We start from the raw sequence: 13,241 nt of genomic DNA on the forward strand, positions 1-13,241 counted from the left end.
AGAATCATGTCTGAACAAACCACAAAAGTATTGGAATTATAGCTATCCAACTGATGAGAACAAGGAGAAGATGTTTAGTCATCATTTCCAGTGACATGTTTAGTAAATGTCTGTCAACGTTGTAAACAAAGTAAAAAAATTGAAATTCTTTTAGAAAACATTTACTTTAAGTAATTCATTTTAACAGTCGTTCTACGTGTTGCTGGATTATACAATACAGTGCACTGGAATATTTTTTTACCTGGTTTTTGAATATCAGTTTACATATGTACTCTATTATGACTACATACTGAAACACATTTCACATCATATATTATACATATGATATATGATACTTCCACATCGTTTATATACAGTCATGTCCATAAGTATTTGGACAAAGACACAGTTTAACAAAGACAGGAATCCACAAATGGATTTTAAATAATGCAATCAAGATGTGATTAAAGCATAAACTAAAAGCAAACATTTTACATTCAAACGTTTAACAAAAGCACTGTTCAGGGGAACTGGATGTGCCAATGGAATTGAAGGAGGTCATTTTTAGGCAAAAAAAATAATAAAATGGACTTACAAGATCTTCTAGGATTTTGCTAAATGACTTCTAAAAAGCCTCTAATTTTACATACAAAATTAACTTGTCAAAATGAGTGGAAAAGATGAATATGAAAAAAGGAAGCATGGTGAAGGCAGTGTTATATCATGAGCTTGAATGCCCACCAATGGAACTCTATCATTTGAGCTTATTTACTGTAGAAGCTGCAGGATGATTTTTAAATTGTATAGAGGTATACTTTCTGCTCAGCCTAAGTCAAATCCTGCAAACTGCTAAGATGGTGCTTTAGAGTACAGCTGGACACTGACGTATACCCATAAAACTGGAGACAGCAACACCCACCAGCAAGCAACAATTAATGACAGTTATATATTCAGAATAAGGCCTGGCAAAGCATCGTAAGGAAGCAACAGTATTTGGGGCGGTCCATGGGTTCAGTCAGTCACTAACAGTTAAGTTTCTGCATTCAAGCACTTAAAATGTTGCTAATACTTATGATTATGTGAAAATGTAGGGAATTCATAAAAATGCCTTGATTGAATGTAACTTGATTGCTTCAGTTTAAACCTGTTGCGGTGGTGTACAGAAGCAAAAGTTCAAAAATGATTTCATTAATCAAAAACTTAAATAAACCTTAATTAGGTTAATACTAATTGACATTGTTTGCTGTGTGTGTGTGTGTGTGTGTGTGTGCGTGTGTTCATATATTAAGAGGCACAGCACAAAACCTGAAATACTTTACTTCAAAGTGTATTTTTAAATTCATAAGACTATAGCTGAGTACATTGTCTACTAATTCAACTCTAAATGGAAATAAAACTGTTCCAGAGTAAAATGCGTTTTGTGCAATGTAGGAACTAAACTAAACTTTGCACAGGTTTTAAAAGCAGTAGTGAAATACAACAATAAGTGCCTTTGTCATACTGTATGTAGCTTATATACTGTACAGCATTTAAACGCAATTAAATATACAACCCCTTACATATACTCTGTGCTGTAGACCACTTAGCTGTACTGAAAAGTCATCTTTTGACATCAAGGCTATCTTTAACTGCCTGAAAAAATGTATGTTAAACGCATGAATGAACACCGATATGTAGGTAAGCAGTACAGATTTTTCCAATGTACCTGTTCCAGGGCAGTTCTTTTCATCCTCTCCTGTCTTACAGTCTTCTTGGCCATCACATAGCCACTTAGCTGAAATGCAGAGGTTGTTGTGGCACTGAAACTGGTCTTGTGCGCAGCCGGCTTCACAGTCCTTCTGAATGAACAAAAAATAAATAAATCACCGGAGAATGTGCTAAATTCAGCCTGAAACTTTAGTGTTAATGTGCCATCAGCCTTGTAGGACTTGACAAGTGTAGCCACAGAAACTGTAACCTCAAAAACCTAAAGGAGGAAAATATTATGTTCACATTAAACACCTTTTTTTTTTTTTTTTTAAATAATGAGTCTTAAGAGTTACTCATAACCACACACTAGGACATGTTTTCAATACTGCCTTGGCAGCGAAACAGCTTATAAATTGTTTACATACTCAGTGTCTGAATGAAAGAATACCACTCACAAGGTGAAAATGTGTTTTGCCCTCTCCATTATTACTGTCAACACTGACCCACAGCTATTTGTAGCACTGCACAACCTCTACATTCTCTGTGCAAATAGTAACTTCCGTTCCGAGCTCTTGCTTCATTCAGAATCTGCTCTTTTTGTTGATGCAGTGTAGTAAACAATTTCTCTCAAGTTCTTTGTAGGTGGCAACGGGTAGTTTTACAGGTGAAGTCTGCAGTGTTGAGTATGAAGGGAAAGCAATCGAGGATGGTGCAACACAGCAGCACCTCACACACAGTGGGAAGTCTGACAAACTGAGACCTCCTGAGTAGAAAGCCCAACATCCCAGTGATAATTGGTGTGCTGCACTGCTTTTTCTTCAGATTTTTCTAGGACTGGAAGCTGTATGTTGTTGAATGCATTAAAAAAAAAAAATAGAAAAGAAAAAAAGAATGGCACAGCATTCTTAACAAGAAATTTCTAGCAGGGTAGAGACAAAATAAGGGAATATTTTTACCACAACAACCCTGGTGTATGTTTGTGGGTAGGACAGCTCCATACTAAAAGCATTAATTAGGCAATATTATACGAGAGGGAGTGCTGTACTGCTGGATATAGCACGGCTATGAATGGTTAAATGGTATTGCACTATGTACAGTATTGCACTATTGCACACCAAGTTTGTGCCCTTGATCAGTGGTTGGAGAGTGAACTGAAATTCAGAATTGTAAATAAAAGAACACTTACATTACAACACTCACTCACAGTACAAATGTAATTTGGAAGAACTAAAAAGCAATTATTATGGCATCAAGGTGTTTTCTAAAATGGCATAACATCAGATGGGTTTTCTTTCTAAATATGCTTCTGTGACTGGTTTTGAATGTGGACTTAGCAGGCAGTCGCTCTCTTCTCAGTATGGTGGACAGTACAGACCTACATACACCCAAGCTGCGACTGGGAGTTAGTTTAATTAACAGTTATTAGAATAGCTTGGACAAAGAGTGATACATTTAGTTAAACATCAATGTGGTGTTACCATCCATTATCGCCACTTGTGGAATGCCTCTCATCCAACCAGAGTTCTTGGTCAGAACTAACTGTTATTGGTAAATATATTGTTTCCACTGATATCTAACTCTAGCAATCTTTGGATTTAAAAGCAACCAACTCTATACCAAGTCTATATTAAAAAAATAACCTTAACCAGGTCTGCATTCTGGTCAATGTGAACGGAATGTATTCTGTTCAAACAAAATAAATATTTCCATAAAGCATCCATTGTGGTAGATGACGTACACATTGGTGCAACATACATTTGGCAATATTATTGATGTTAAAACACAGTGTCAGATTGATTGACCCAACACAATGTTGCAAATAGAACTTCAAAACAAAGTTTATTAATACTGCTCTGAGTGCTCTCACTGCACCAACAGGGTACCTGCTGCTAATTTTAATAGATGCACCTATAGCTCACCCTATGTGCTATAACTACTTAATAATAGTTAAACAAAAACTGCTTAACATCTGAGATCTGTTCTATGAACCTGAATGTGACAGTATGAAGTTTGGATGCTGTACAAACATTAGAGTAGCGTGGCTACTTATTTAAGCTTTGTGGGATAATGCAGTGGAGTTGCAAAGTAAGCTATATTATTCACTATATAATTTCTACCTTTGTATTCTTTGATAACGTTTGAAAGCCACGATGCACAGTAAAAAAAGTAAAAGTTTTACCCCTTGATTTTTTTTGTGATTTTTATGGTACACAGCAAAATTCCCAACGTTGAATTAAAACTGTGTAGATATAGGTCGAGTCAGATTCAAATGAGCACTGGGGATTTTACTGTACAGTATATGTACAGGAGCAGTGATTAAATGAACATTTTGTGTCAGTTTTACCTAATAACCTCCCACATATTTTAAACCCCAAACGATTTGCACTTTCTTTTGAAGGTTCCCAATAACTATGAAATAATGTTAGAAATATCTGTAGCATACAGCGCAATATGGGTTAATGAAGTTAGTCTCTAGAGATTTCTAAAAAAAATTAAAAACTTAGAAAACCATCCTGGTTTCTGCAACACTGGATCACACCAGATGGTGTGTCTGACCTGTCAAATCTGTTTAGGTTATTAGCTCTGGTTATGCTTCTCACTGATGGCTCAGGCTACTGCACAGTCTGAATCTAGTTATGGAAATAATATCATCCTTATTACAAAATGAATTATGAATATACATTTTTCTTGATTTAATTTTTTTTTCTATACTGAAATAAGCTATGAGATTATATATATTTTTTTTATCCATATCATCATAATTATGACAGTAAAATGGAAATCTGTTTTTAAGCTTTTAGAGATTACTCAAATTCTGAATCCACCACCAGCTATAAGCAAACAGACAGTTTTAAATGTTGCCTTTCATGTAAAAATCAGTCAGGTGAAGTTAACCAGCTGAGAAGAAAAAAAATGTGTATACTACTGGGCACCCTGTTACTTTTCATCCAATTAATGAGTAGATCACATCATCTCTAAAACTGCAATATGAACTCATTCAATCTGGCAGACAGATCTGGATTAAGGTGATAAATTACTTACCTCGTCCGAATTGTCCGCACAGTCGTAGTCCCCATCACAGCGAAAACGAGCGGAGATGCAGTCTCCATTGGCACAGGCAAAGTCTTTATGATTACAGGTCACCGGTTCTACATTGAGCATGGAGCATTTAGGAAATCAGAAATAATGTAACTATGAGCTCAAGGTACAGTATATTGCAGCTAAATTGTCAGGTGAACTGCAACATAATACATGGAGTAGCGAGTAAAAAAAAAGGTTCTGAAAATGAGTGCGGACATCATTTAGATATAAAGTGCCGCAGCACCATCTGTTTCCACCTTTTTTGAAGGTTTTTCAGGTACGTGAGGGGAGCTATTACACCCTGATTAGCAATAAGAGTGTCTACAAGTATCAAAGAAAACATTTAGAATCAAATTTCATGAACAGCTGCCACATACTGCCATGTCATTAACAACTACTTTTAATTTTTGCAGTAATACTTGTATGAAAGACAAGATACAGAAATAAAAACTCAAAGGTTACATACAATTAAAACATTTTTTTTTTCTCATTTAAATCTATTCTTTATAATGAGCACTAAGGGTGTTTCTGCAACCTTAAATTGCTAAAAAGCTCCAAAGGCAGCAATTAACAAAAAACTGAAAACAAAAAGGGACTAAGATACAAAAAGAAATGGAACTTCAAAAAAAAGTCTTCTACAAGAGCTAACATTCAAAAGCAGACCAGAAGCCCTCTCATGGTTGTGCTATGAAAAAAAAAGACGACTCACTGCAGTTCTCCTCGTCTGAATTGTCTCCGCAGTCGTTTTGGCTGTCACATCTCCAGTGGTCCGGGATGCAGTTGTTATTCTCACAGCGAAATTCATGAGGTCCACAGGTCTTTTCATCTTTTTCATCAGCCACAAACAAACACACAGATGAAAATGGCTTCAAAAGTGCATGAATATTAATGTGCCACAACAGCACATCGACGTGTAATCATCATTTCCTCAGGGTGTCCCAAACGCATGTTTGACACAGAGTTCAAAACATCCCTAAACTTAGGAGAGGAGCACAGCATACACAATGAAATACCTGAGTGTGTTACTTCTCACTGCTCCCCCAGACCCCCCACAGAGCCCAATACCTGCAACTTGATGTTATAGACTGTCTCATCTGAGCTCAACTCCTTCCAACAAATATCCTTCTTCTGTTTATATTTTAGTGTTTGGGTTGTATACTACGAACCAAGGTCAGTTGTTTGTGGAAAGAAAAAAAAAAGAAGCTTATCAGCACTGCAGGCTCAGTGGTCGGGCTAGGTGTATAGAAGCAAACAAGAAGCTGCTTTTTTGCTTTCTTTCCCCTTTTTCATCTTTACTGAATAACCATAAATGTTTTATTTGTTAAAATTGTTGACTAATTGCGCTTCAAGCAGCTAGACTGAAAAGAAGCATCCAAAAAGAGATACGCTTTAAGAAAATAAAAGTCGATGTAATTAAGTGTAAGAGTCAGGTTTTCTTTTTGGTTATAATACAATGAATGCAATGATGAACCGTCCTGTCTTTCACAGTCGACATGAATACCTCTTATTAAACTTGATGTACTTCAATAAAGCAAAATGCATGAACTGCTGATGCTGCGTGTGCTACTATAATGCCATAATGTCTTTACTAATAACTAGAGTCATTTGCTAGCTGTGGTGTCAAATCCAGCAAAAGGGAGCTATATTATGGGGCTGACAGTGTACATATTGCCTGCTGCCATTGCAATCACTTACAATATTTGATTTATTGTAAAAACCACTGTGAAAACCTGCTTACCAAAATGCAACCCAACATTAGATGAGATTAAAAAAAATCTTGTTACATGCAAGTTATCATAAATGTAATGTCAGATGACAGATAGCAAAGCAAGAGAGCGTGCACGGGGGAGAGAGAGAGAGAGAGGGAGAGAGAGAGAGAGAGAGAGAGAGAGAAGGAGGCAAGTAAAGAAAGTAAAATAATTGATGTGTGTGTGTGTGTGTGTGTGTGAGAGAGAGAGAGAGAGAGAGAGAGAGAGAGAGACTGCACACTATATTAGAACATTTGTGACGAGCCATAAAACCCATATACTCTTGCAGTGGAGTTTACCTGATTTTTCTTACTCAAACCAGTCTGTCTCATAAAAAAAGGCCTAGTTTTTAATTCTGTTTTCTCAATTAACAGAAAAAAGAAAAAAAAATGTCCTATTTAAATAACCAAGCTGTGTTTGGATAAGAAAACAGAAGATGATAGGAGGCGATTGTTATACAAAACAATAAGAGGACGAACCTAAATGACAAACACAAGTATTACCCACAATACATGCAAAGTCTGAAAAAAAAAAAACTATTTTTTAAAATAAGAGCAATGTTATTCACAGATAAAATATGAATCCCCAAACTAACTCCTTGTACTAACTCCTCCCAGCCCAGTTAACACCTGATGGAGACTTGACAGCACTACTGTAAGGTGTTCTGGTTAAGAGTGTCTGATAACTCTTTTTTGTGTAAATATGAATACAAATTATTTATGATGTCTTGGTTCTTACTGTAGCAGATTGTTCTACATATCCTTCTTTAAGTAAGAAATATCACACAAGAGAGAGAAAGACAGAGTCCTCTCTTGTAGGCAAGTGGGTGCAGCCTTTTGAGTGGTGAAGATACCACAAGCACGTTGACATTCAGTGCAGCAGCATGACCTTAAGCGTCCAGCACGCCCAACACATATCTTTCTGCAATCGGAGGAACTACAGTAACTAATTATGACTGGCAGAACTGATATACAACAGTTAGTCCGTTGCTCTCTACCTGTTGTTTAAGATTGTAGTTATATTAAATTTAATTAGATTAAGATTGCTTTTGTATTTTTTTGAAAAAAAAAAGTAATTTCCGTCTAATTGTTGGACACACCTGCAATATAAAAAATATATATATTCCATATTTCATATTCCATAAATGCATTTATTACCCCCTTTACCAGCTGATATGCTTTTGACCTGTTAAATAATTTTTAACTACCAAAAGAAAAATACGTACCATTATTGTACAGAAATCAATAGACTGATTTTTACCTGTGGTTTGCATCTTTTAGTAAATACTCTGTTTTAATCACGCTCTCCATACTTGCCTGATCTATCCTGATGCCTTACTTCTAGCTCGAGTTCTCATTACATGCTGTTGAGGATGGCTCCATATGGTCTGCTTAAATATATATGTGACCATTGAGAACGGTCTAAATATGGCTTTAGACTGCATTTAATGCAAACAGTTTTGATATGATGGCATATGCCATCATATCAAAACTGTTTGCATTAAATCTTTTGTTTGGACAACTCGTAACTTCAACAAAATGGACTAAAACACATTTGCTAAAATACAACTGTACATTAGACAATGTAGAACACCATTATAAATGGAATTCATTCATGTTCATGCTATTTGGTACCGTATGCTATTTGGTATCACTTATATTGGCACAGGTTAGTTTTTGAGTTCCTCTCAAGATTTTATCCTCATGTTTTTTCAGGAAGTGTTCACCTTTTAATTTTAACATTTATACTGTATCCGGAATGCAAATAATATGGTCTGTAACACATTGCACACTGGTTCTCAGGTTAAAAGAAAACAAAATCAATTAAAGTCAATTCTAAGGTAAACTCTAACTTATATAAAAAATCAATTAAAGTCAATTCTAAGGTAAACTCTGTAACTCTTGTGCTTGCCTCTTGTACTAATTGCAACTAATTCCTGATCTAATTGATACAAAACTGTATTTTTTTTACATTCATTAAAAAGAATTATTACAAAATGTGGACTGCAAATATTTCACATTATAAAAATGCAGACTGACATTTTTCATGTTACGCAATTATCTGCAATTATCTTTACACTTAGGCTTTTTGCTAGTGTAAAGATACCACACTGCTACAGTAGTGTATTAGCTCTTTCGATGCCTGGGCCACATGGCACTGCAATATGTGAGACAACTGCTGATGTGATACTGTCAAACTGAATCAGACATTTAGGCAACAAAACAGGACCTAATGAATTGTTACTCCTTACAGCTAAAAAGAGCTGTGAGTGGTCCTTGATTAAGGCTGACCCTCCATCAGAGAGACAGGGGACTGTGTAAGCATGCAGAATTCTCATTATGCCCAATCACAATGTCCTGTGAATCCAAAGAAATCGTAGGAGTCTCTGATTTGTGAATAATAAGGCTGCTTCACTTACCACAGTTGGCTTCGTCAGATCCATCAGCACAGTCTGGGTCCTCATCACACACCCACAGCTTGGAGATGCAGTGCATGGTGGCCTTACACTGGAATTGCTCTGGTGAACAAGTGCTCTCGGCTGACACACATTTAAACACAAACAGGGATAAGGTGCGTGAATGCAAATTACTTTAGTCATCTAAAACATAATTACATAAAATGCCAAATATAACTACTGTATTATTAATGGTGTAAAAAGAGACAAGAACTATTAAAATATAATTTTATGTAGGAGAATGACAATTGTCAAATTTTCACATCATAATACCACATTTATGCAGAAACATTAAGATTAATGGGAACTATGGGAATTTTAAAGTAATCTTGTCACCTGTTTTGCCTCTTCGCATTCTTCACATGGTCTGTTATAATTATCACTGACAGCAGGTAAATGTTTGTCATGGGTTTAATTTACAAGGAGTTAGAGGTATAAAAAAACACACCTCTTAACAACCTGCCCCTTCTATTCTTGCTTGACATCTAATATTACTTGTGGCAGAAAAGGCCTTTGGTTTCCACTTCTCAATCCTCTGAATGGCTAATCAGTGTCTGCTAGTTGCAACTCAACTGGGACATATTCAGTGGCTTAGAAGCTATTTCCAGATCTGTCAGTTGGGATCATTAATATTTCTCTGGAGAGGTGAATTTGGTACAATCTGTGTCATTCTGTCACAATACTTAACAAGCAGAGAGCTGTTACAGAAAATTAATCAATGCCAGGACAATGTGATGCTGTTGCCATCCTAAAGCTGATTATTTTCCTACAACACCACACTGTAATTTTTGTCTATAAGTCTACTATTCCCTACAGAGAATAGCAATTTGCCAACAAGGAAATGATCTGTTTATTATTCTTAGGAATTATTATTCTTAGGATTACATTTAATGGTATGAAATGGTATCTGCAAGACCCACTAGTTCCTGTGATCACCTAAACAGTCACTTGCTCACCAATAAGAAAAAAAACCATATAACTGAGAAGCTCAAGGGCAAAACTCCTGTCTTGAAGACTGCCATGAAAACATGGCAGAAAAACTGCAAATTACAAAGCAATGGAGAATTGCTTATAGATATGCTAAACAGTTGGCTGCTTACAAAAAACTTCATCCTTTAACAGAATCTTTATTTATTAATTTTTTTCTTCTTTGCTTTCACTGGTTTTTAGGCAAATTTTTTGTCTAATTAAATGAGGAGTTACCACAAAAATATTTTGCATTTATAAACCTGTGATTTGTGGTACAGCCAGAACTAAAGCCAGATCTATTCAGCCACAGAAAATTAAACAAAACCCCTAACAAATCAAAACTAAGGAATCTAAGAGTGCTGTGGTATAAAGCATCATAATGTTTCTTACGACAGTCTGTTTCATCCTCGCCATCTCCACAATCGTCCTGTCCATTGCAGCGCAGGTTTAATGGAATGCACTTTTGCTTCCTGGTGCACTTGAACTGACCTGACAGACAGATATACGTATCTGCAGAAAGAGATGACATTTTAGAGCCGGTGAAACAGCTTTTACTATGAGACCTGCTATAGGGTGTCATCACCAATAGTCAGAGCAAGGCTGCTAAAAACGAGGCTCGAGGGAAAAAAAATAGATTCATAAATCACAATCCTTAAAAAATGCCAAGGTACTGATACTGCATAGATAATGCACAAAGCTCCTAGGCTATATTTAATATGAAGAACAATGCACATCATTAATCATTGTAGCTGAAAATCTGTGTTCCCTGTAATACATTCACATTACTGGTGTTGGACATCCAAATGCCCTGTAATCTTTCCTGATGCTCCTAAAGTGGTTATCGATCACTTGATGATAGAGTTATGTGCTATTGAACCTTTGAAGAAAAACAGCAATAAAAATGACTTGTTACTGATGAAAAAATTCCATTTAGACATTATTGCTTGGTGTGTGGTGCATATTGTATATGTGTTGTGCATTATAAGAAAAGAAGGATATGAGCTGCATACCAAAGAATAAAACTATGGATTAGCAAGAGAAAAACATTTTTGGAAACAATGTTGTTCTCACCACAGTTGGCCTCATCTGAGTTGTCTCCACAATCATTCTCTCCATCACAGATGAACGGAGGAAGAGCACACAGACCAGTGCCACACTGGAAACGCCCAGGCTGGCATTTAAATTCAGCTGCAAAATAATAATTTACAGTGAACTATATTTACATTTATATTTAGGCATTTGGCAGACACCCTTATCTAGAGCGACTTACAAAAGTGCTTTGCAGTTTTCGAACTATGGATGTGACCTAAAAATGTGTACATGTGTGTTTTATACGAGGAATATTCAAGTCAAACTGAGAATTTTGATTGTAGAACAATCCACAAATGTACAGTTATGAAAGTAAAATCTACATTTATTTCTCTATATAATGCCCTGTTACACTCATGCACTTTTCATTTCTAAAATGCTGGCCTCCCAGGGACTTCTTTAATGGCCAAAGCATTGGAGCGAGGTCAGGACTGAACAGGGGCTGTGGAAATAACTCCCACTTCTTGCCATGTGAAGGGGTGTTGGTTTAAGAAAGAGTCTAAGAGTCTCATCACTGTACTGTACTTCAGTAAATGTCAATCAGTTTTAAACCTTTATTCGCGAGAAATTTCATCACAAGTCCTGGTTTGATTCGAACGCCCCTCTTAGCTTTCTAAGAATTAATGCTACATGCCTACCTGCCCCTTCAGAATAGCAGCAGTTTCCTTAATTACTGACTGACAGCCTGACAATTTATGGGGTTAAATGTGAAATTCAGACACTAGTAATTGGAGTTTTTAACCAGGCCAAGTCTTTTAAAAATTAACATTTATATATATATATATATATATATATATATATATATATAATCCAAATAACTTTACAGATCTTCATTGTAAAGGGTTTAAACAATGTTTTAACCATAATCAATTAATTAACATGCACCTGTGGAATGGTCGTTAAGACCTTAACAGCTTACAGAAAGTAGGCATTTAAGGTCACAGTTCTAAAAACGCAGGACACTAAAGAGACTTGTCTACCGAATGTGAAAAACACCCAAAGAAAGATGCCCAGGGCCCCTGCTCATCTGCGTGAACGTGCATTAGGCATGCTGCAGGGAGGCATGAGGACTGCTGATGTGGCTAGGGCAATAAATTGCCATGTCCGCACTGTGAGACGCCTAAGACAGCGCTACAGGGAGACAGGAAGGACAGCCGCAGTGAAAGACCACGTGTAACAACACCTACACAGGATCGGTACATCCAAATATCACACCTGCGTGACAGGTACAGGATGGCCACAACAACTGCCCGAGTCACACCAGGAACACACAATCCCTCCATCAGTGCTCAGACTGTCCGCAATAGGCAGTCCATGAGGAGGAGATGCACTGCAGTACTTCAAGCAGCTGGTGGCCACACCAGATACTGGCTGGTACTTTTGATTTTGAGCCTCCCTTCATTCAGCGACACATTGTGAAACATTTTTAGTTTATGTCTTATGGTGTTGACTCTTTTAGTGTTCATACAAATATTTATACATTAAGTTTACTGAAAGTAAAAACAGTTGAAAGTCAGAGGACGTTTCTTATTTTGCTAAGTATATACTGTATATACTCAGCAAAAAAAGAGTATATATATATATATTATGTGTATTTTTCTCCCAGCAAACCTATTAATTATTGTAAAATAACTTTTAATTTCAATTTTTATTTGTGTGCAGTAACTGTCAGGCAACATGATTCCCCAGTGAAGGTAGAACAATTTAGAAGCTAGAATAACAATTACTGATAATTTGCCCTAATGATCTGTTAAGTCCATATGGTCAGGCTGTGTAATGCTTGTGCTCAATTACTCACGGCAGTCTGCAGGCTCATCCGAACCATCGCCGCAGTCATCCACTGTGTCACACTTCCACCAGAATGGTATACACTCATCTGTGCCACAGCGAAACTGCAAGACAAAGCCGAGCACATGCAAACCAAACAGGTAGATTACGAATAAACTCACAATCACACTTCGTCATATGAGACCAAATAAGATATTGAGGGCTTTCTAACCTGGCTAGCTGTACAGTTGGACAGGCAGGTCCTGCTATCTGAAGCCAGGTAGAAGTTAGTGGGGCATGCACACTTGTGTCCTCCACCAGGGGACAAAAGACACAGGTGACTGCAACCTCCATTACCCACCTGACACTGATGTTTGGGCACTAGAAGAAAAAAATAACAGGCTTAAAGACAGAATCCTTTACCTTTGGAAAGCCAGTAAAAGAGCAGTAAAGAGGATTCTCAC

The 13,241-nt window shown here is 36.7% G+C and overlaps 1 protein-coding gene across 1 annotated transcript in view; it reads right to left on the reverse strand.

Annotated features, from left to right (window-relative positions):
- lrp1bb (low density lipoprotein receptor-related protein 1Bb) overlaps window positions 1–13,241 on the reverse strand; it is a 339,963-nt gene that overhangs the window by 38,308 nt on the left and 288,414 nt on the right. Inside the window, exons 61-68 of the mRNA XM_053496592.1 lie at window positions 13,010–13,158; window positions 12,809–12,902; window positions 10,993–11,109; window positions 10,312–10,431; window positions 8,917–9,036; window positions 5,459–5,575; window positions 4,711–4,817; window positions 1,685–1,817 (exon numbers count right to left, since the gene is read on the reverse strand). Of these exons, the coding sequence (XP_053352567.1) occupies window positions 1,685–1,817; window positions 4,711–4,817; window positions 5,459–5,575; window positions 8,917–9,036; window positions 10,312–10,431; window positions 10,993–11,109; window positions 12,809–12,902; window positions 13,010–13,158 (957 nt within the window). The remainder of the gene's footprint in view (window positions 1–1,684; window positions 1,818–4,710; window positions 4,818–5,458; window positions 5,576–8,916; window positions 9,037–10,311; window positions 10,432–10,992; window positions 11,110–12,808; window positions 12,903–13,009; window positions 13,159–13,241) is intronic.

This window comes from Clarias gariepinus, chromosome 5 (assembly GCF_024256425.1).
Source record: "Clarias gariepinus isolate MV-2021 ecotype Netherlands chromosome 5, CGAR_prim_01v2, whole genome shotgun sequence".
Taxonomy (NCBI): Eukaryota; Metazoa; Chordata; class Actinopteri; order Siluriformes; family Clariidae; genus Clarias; species Clarias gariepinus.